The following is a 6,893-nucleotide window of genomic DNA, read 5'->3' as shown; positions in this document are numbered from 1 at the left end:
CAGTTGGAAAGTCTTGACATTTTTTCAAAGTAATTCAAATCAGAACTGTCCCCCTTTTTTTTTTTTTTTTTGAGAGTTTTGCTATAGGACACGTGCGCTCACCAGAGATCCAAAGAGATAGAGAGAGATAAAGTGAGAAGTCACCCAGGGGGGATGGCCAAGCCATAGTCCCTTCCCCTCCAGTCTCCTCTCAGGATTTTGGGCATGTAGGTACACATGCCTGGTGTCAGTTACAAACTGCACTGGGTCTGGGACTCCAACTGAGGTTGGCTACGTGGGAGTCCGGCACCCCAACCATTATACCACCTGTTGGCCTCAGAGCTGTAATTTCTAGAAACTACAGTACATGTGTTATAGACATGTTTTACCGTACGGAGAAAATCCATTTTAAATGGCTGCAAATGATCAAGTGTTTCACATTACTTCCAAGTGCTTTTAGCTACACAAATGAAAACTTTATTTTCCTCCTTCAGGTAACCACAAAATGATCCAGACCATCAAGGGAATACAGACCTGATTGGCATTTCTTTAAAAGTCCGCCTTTAAGAAGTCCAGATGTAGGGACCAGCAGATGATGTAATGGTTATCCTGCTGGACTCCCACATAGTTGACAGCAGTTCGAGTTTCAGACCTGGCAGCTTAAAACTAAAGCCAGGAGCATGTACATGCATGCCCAAAATTCCAAGGAGAGAATGGAGAAGGGATTGTGGTGTGGCCATCTTCCCTGGGGGTGATTTCTCACTTTCTGTCTCTCTGTCTCACTCTGTCTGTCTGTCTGGCGAGTGCACGCCCCGTATAGCGAAAACCTCTCCAAAAAAAAAAAAAAGAAAGAAAAGAAGAAGTCCAGATGCTGGGGCTAGCAGGTGGCATGGTGGTTAAGACACTGGACTCTCACTTGGCCAACCACAGTTTGAGTCCCAGGCCTGGCAGCTTGTTTTCTTTCTCTTTCTCTCTCTCTCTCTTGCACATGTGTGCCCTATAGCAAATTTTTAAATAATAAATGTTTTTTAAATCATTCTTTAAACAAAAAAAAGGAAGTCCAGATGTCAAGAACTCAGCGTCATGTCCGTAACTCATGTGACATGTGGCAAAACGAAACCTAAAGTGTGTTTATCTAGGAATGTGTGCACACCCCAGAGATGGTGCCAGGCCCTGCCTGGCCAGCAGCCTGCTCCTGGGAAACTGTAGATTAAGGCCATGCCTACAGACAGCCAGGAATCTGTGTGGCCTGGGCTGTTTTCCCCAAAAGTAGTGCCCAGTAAGGAATATGACAGCAGAATTAGATAGTAAGAATCTGTGTGTTTCCAGTAGCCTTCAAGAAAAAGAGTGAATAAACCCCATGTGTGGGACAGTCCGTCTCTAGAGAGGTCATCACCTTTTGGGGGCTATTTGAGTTGCAGATTCTCTCCTAAGGGAGTATAGGTATGGGGGAAGGATATGCCTCCAACTGAGAACACTCTGGGGGAGGGGTGTGGGGAAGGGTGAGCTCAGGGGCACTGCTGCTGTTCTGGTATCACTCAGAGTTTTAAAAAAAAAAATTTTTTTTTTGAGAGGTTTTCGCTATAGGGCACATGCACTCACCAGACAGACAGAGACAGAGAGACAGAAAGCAAGAAATCACCCCCAAGAGGGGATGGTCACGCTGCAATCCCTTCTCCTCCATTCTCCTCTCAGGATCTTGGGCATGCACGCACACGCACCCGGCGTGAGTTTTAAGCCACCGGGTCCGGGACACGAACCGCAGTCGACTACGTGGGAGTCCAGCAACATAGCCATTATGCTAACTGCTGGTTCCCAAAAATATTTTTAGAGGGACCAGCAGTTAGCGTAATGGCTATATCACTGGCCTCCCATGTAGTTGACTGCAGTTCAAGTCCCAGACCCGGCGTGTGCTCGCCAGAGAGACAGAGAGAGACAAAGAGACAGAAAGCGAGAAATCACCCCCCCTCAGGGGGGATGGCCATGATGCAATCCCTTCTTCATTCTCCTCTCTGGACTTTGGGCACACACACATGTACCCTGTGTGAGTCTTAAACTGCCAGGTCCAGGAATTGAATTGTGGTGGATTATGTGGGAGTCCAGTGACGTAACCATTAGACCATCTGCTGGTCCCTCATTCGGACTTTATTTTAGATAGGGTCTTGCTATGCTGTGATCCTCCTGCCTCAGCCTCCTGAGTAGCTGGGACTACATGCCCGCCACCATGCCCAGCATTCAGAGTGAGCCTGGAATTGAATCCAGACCTCCCATGTGTCCTCAGCCTAACAAGCAACAGTGTCAAATAGCATGTACTACCTCAGTCTGACCCATTTTAATCTTTTTACAATGAGGATATATTCAAACGTTACTTGCATAATTAAAAATAATTTGAGAGATGGGGCCAGCAGGTGGCATGGTGATTGAGGCACTGGACTCCCACATGGTCGACTAGGGTTCAAGTCCTGGACACAGCAGCTTGCTTTCTCACCATCCCTCTCTCTCTCTGTCTCTCTCTCTGTGTCTCCCTCTGCTTAATGTACATGCCCCATAGCAAACTGGAGTATAATAATAATAAATAAAATTAAATAAAAAAATAAAAAAACAAATATTAAATTAAATTAAATGATTCCTTAAAATAAATAAATAAATAAATAAATAATTTGAGAGGGCCAAGCCAGTGGTATGGTGGTTAAAGTAGCTGGATCCTTCACGATGGACCACATGTTCTAGTCCTAGACCCAGAAACTTGAAAAACACATTAGGCCAGTGTGTGTACATGCCCAAAATCCCCAAAGAGGGGAGAGATGGAGAAGGCACTGCAGTGTGACCATCAGCCACGGGGGGAGGGGGGTGCTTTCTCATTTTCTCTGTCTCTCTTCGCCAAGTGTATATACCCTCTGGCAAAATGAAAACAACAAACAAAAGAAAGAATAGAAATAATTTTTAAAAAGTATTAAGAAAGGGTGTCAGGTGGTGTGGTAATTGAGGCACTGGACTCCCACATGGTTGACCATGGTTCAAGTCCTGGACCTGGTGGCTTGCTTTCTCACTTTCTCTCTCTGTGTTGCTGTCTCTCTCTGGTCAAATTTTAAAAAATAATGATGATGATGAATAAAGTTAAAGAAAATAATTCTTAAACTTAAAAGAAATAAAAAATAATTTTAAAAAAAGCATTAACAAGGCTGGCCATATGGGTGAATGGTTAAGGGAAATGAGTCCCACATAGCTGACTGTATGGTTTAATCTTAGCTCCAGTAGCTTGAAAAATACACCATCCCAAGAGAATGGAGAGATGGAGAAGGGATTGCAGCTTGACCACATCCTACTGGGGGTACTTTCTCTGGTTAGCAAATGTATCCGCTGGCAACAAAAAAAAAAATAAAGAGCAAATCTAAACAGTTCCATAGCTTCCAGATGCATCAAACAAACCTGATTTGGTTTGCCAGGAAGCTCTTCCAGCAGGAAGAGAATATGTTAAGCACTCTAGTCCACTTGGGGTTATGTTTCTTAGTGAAAAGTAATAAACTGCACTGTGAAGCACCATCTCCAGTGAGTATGGTCCTTCTGACCACAATCTCTCTCCTCCATCTGCTCCTCCAAGCACGTCCCTCTGCCGCCAGCAGAATCTTTCAGAAATGCATTCTGATCTCACCAATGCCCTGCCAGAGGATAACAGCCCACTCATCCTGGTAGAGCATGCAGCTCTGTGTGCTCTGGTTGGCTCTTCCCACTCCCAACAGCCGAGCCTCCTGGCTTCCCACCCATCCTGCTACTCCTCCCACCAACTCTCCTTTCCCCTTCTCTGCTCCTTGAAGTCCTCCATATTCCTGGGAACCCAGCCTGGCATTAGCCACTGCCCCTGGTGGGTGTTCCCAGAGCCGGGCCACTGTGAAGGATGAGGTCCAGTCTGGGCTGAACATACCGTTAACTTCTCTGTGGTCTTTAATCCTGTATCCTCAGTGGCTAGCCCACAGCAGGAGTGCCATAAATACCTACTGCCAAAACTAAAGGAAATTCTGTCCTCAAGGCCCTGATATCACAAACTCAGAAAACAGAGTATCTGAGCTTGCAAAACAAACCGTGCAGGAACTCAGGCCGCTCGCCTTTCTCTGACCTCTCACTTCCTGTACCCTGAAACACCTGAGCACCGTGGTCAAGGCCTGAAGTGCCTCAACACATGAGTAAGCTGGGCTGCAAGGACCGGGTGGGGCAGGAGGCTTAGGCTTTGTCCCTTACCCTACTAGGGATGCCAACAAAGAGGAACTCCAACACTGATGACCTCATCAGAGATAATGCTAAATATCTGTTGATCCTAAAGATCTCCTTCAATCTGTTAATATGGTTCATCACATTAATTGATTTCCTGATGTTGACCTATTTTGCATTCCTGGGATAAATCCAACCTAGTCATGAAGAATTAGCCTTTCTTTTTTGAAGGTTGTTTTTTTAAAAGAATTATTTTATTTATTTAATTGTATTTGTTATTATTTAATTTGACCAGAGAAATACAAAAAAAAAGAAAGGGAAAGTGAGAAAGCAAGCCACCATGTCCAGGACCACAGTCGGCCAATGTGGGAGTCCAGAGCCTCAACCACCATGCCACCTGCTGCCCCCCTTTTTGAAGGTTTTTGCATGTGCTTGCCAGAGAGAGAAACAGAAAAAGACAGTGAGAAATCACCCTCCAGGGGCATAGCCATACTGCAATCCTTTCTCCTCCATTTCCTCCTGAGATTTTGGGCACACGTGCACACGTACTTTATGTGACTTTCAAGCTGCCGGGTCCAGGACTCAAACCATGGTCAGCCATGTGGAAGTCCTGGGCCTTAGCCACCATACCATCTGCTGGCCCAAGTATTATCCCTCCCCCCCTTTTCTTTGAGAAGTTTTTGCTATAGGGCGTGTGTGCTCACCAGAAAGATAGAAAGAGACAGAGAGACAGAAAGCAAGAAATCACCCCCAGTGGGGATGGCCACGCCACAATCCCTCTCCTCTCGGGATCTTGGGCACGCATGCACACGTGCCCAGCTTGAGTTTAAGTCACCGGGCCCAGGACTCGAACTGCAGTCGAATACATGGGAGTCCAGCTACATAGCCATTACACCAACTGCTGGTGCCCTCCCCTTTTAAGAATTATTTATTGGGCCAGCAAGTTGAGTGGTAGTTAAGGCACTGGAGTACCATATGGCTAACCGCGGTTCAAGTCCTGGACCTGGCAACTTGTTTTCTCACTTTCTCCCTCTCTCTTCTACTTTCTCTCTCTGGTAAGCACACTTGCCCCATAGCACTTAAAAATAATAATAGTAATAAATAAAATAATTATTTTTAAAATTATTAAGTAAATTTTTTTTTTTCTTTTAAATTTGACCAGAGGAAGACAGAGAAAGAGAAGCTGAGAGGGCGGGCTGCCCAGTATGGGACTTGAATTGTTGACAACCATGTAGGAGTTCAGGACCTTAACCACCATGCCACCTACCAGCCTCAAGAATTACCCTTTTTAATACACTGCTAGATTTGAGATGCTAATACTCTTTAGGGGGTTTTTGCATTTAAATTCAGGAGTGACACTGGCCTATAACTTTCTTGTATCAGATTTATATTCAGGTCACGCTAGCCTCTTTTCCAATACTCTGGAAGAATTTGTGAATTACTTATTCCCTTAGTGATCAGTAGAGCTCACCAGTGAAGCCAGCAAGGCCCGGAGGGGTTTTTTGAGGGATAATCTTTGATCACTATTTCAGAGTCTTTAATCATTATAAGCGATTTTTGTTTTCTTATTTTTTGGTGAGTTGTATTTTTTCCAGATGACTCCAAAATTCGCATTACACGAACTGATGTCTGATGGGATGACCCTGCAGTGAACTCTTCAAGAAATGAAGTGCTTTGTGAATCACCAGAGAACAGACAGTTCACACGTGTACAGAAGCTGCGTTTACACAGCACTACCCATGTTTTACCGCACCCAAGATCAAGGCCTGGGTGGCTCTGGTGACTTTTGGTGTCTAATTATTTGCTAAGGGCTGGGCAACTTCCTAGTTAAGCAGAACAGCTGTCAGATCAACACCCTACTGCTGGCCACACACGAAAATTTTAAGTAGAGGCCAATTCAAGATTCAATTCCTCACTTCACTCCTGGGAGTCACTGTCACTGACGTGAGGAAGCAGCCACCAAGAGCCTTGGGAATGAGCGTGGCCATGAGGGTGCTGGGAATGTTCTTAGCGCCTGCAAACGTCCCCAGGGCCAGGCTGGGTGGAAGTCGGGTTGTTTACCACGGCGGGAGGAGCCGCACCGCCTGCAGCTCGGCAGGCCACGCGCCCGGGACGCAGTGGGCAGCACCGGGACAGCACTCACCAGGGCCTCAAAGTCCTTAGAGTCGTGGCGGGCGTAGGACGCGGGGAAGGGCCGCCGCACCGAGTCGCGCTTGTAGCTCTGCAGGGCGGAGGCGAAGAGGCTGCACCGGAGGTCGGCGTTTTTTCCCCGCACCCGCCCTGCCGGCCGCCCAGCCTGGGGGCTGCATCCCGAGCGGTGCTGGGCGAGACGCGCGGGTCAGGGCGAGGGCCGAGCCTGCGGTCAGCGCGGGGTCTGGGCCGGGGACAATGGGCCGTCGGGGGCCGGGATGGACAGGCCTGGGGTGCAGCTAGGAAGAGGGACCGGATGACAGGGTGGGGACGTGGGGACGGTGTCCTCTGCAGGGTTCCGGGCCCGGGAGCTCGCTGCCGCGGCAGCCGGTCAGTGCAGAGCGCAGACTCGGTGAGGAGAGCGCGGGGTTAGACCCGGGGATAATGGGGCTCGGTCGAGGTTGGGGGTGTCCCAGGCCTAGGGGAGGGGCTATGACATGGGATGAGATGACAACAGCGGGAACGTGCCGATACGTGTCCTCGGCAGGGGCCTGGGGCGGGGACAGTGGCTGGGGCGC

The 6,893-nt window shown here is 47.9% G+C and overlaps 1 protein-coding gene across 1 annotated transcript in view; it reads right to left on the bottom strand.

The window, feature by feature from the left end:
* PARP16 (poly(ADP-ribose) polymerase family member 16) overlaps nucleotides 1–6,887 on the bottom strand; it is a 33,915-nt gene extending 27,028 nt beyond the window's left edge. The window contains 2 exon segments of the mRNA XM_006141718.3: nucleotides 6,329–6,446; nucleotides 6,448–6,887. Of these exon segments, the coding sequence (XP_006141780.1) occupies nucleotides 6,329–6,446; nucleotides 6,448–6,494 (165 nt within the window). The 5' untranslated portion in view covers nucleotides 6,495–6,887.
* Between the last annotated feature and the right edge of the window lie 6 nt (nucleotides 6,888–6,893).

This window comes from Tupaia chinensis, unplaced genomic scaffold (assembly GCF_000334495.1).
Source record: "Tupaia chinensis unplaced genomic scaffold, TupChi_1.0 Scaffold000063_1, whole genome shotgun sequence".
NCBI classification, from domain to species: domain Eukaryota; kingdom Metazoa; phylum Chordata; class Mammalia; order Scandentia; family Tupaiidae; genus Tupaia; species Tupaia belangeri.
This window is presented reverse-complemented; position numbering and strand designations above follow the sequence as displayed.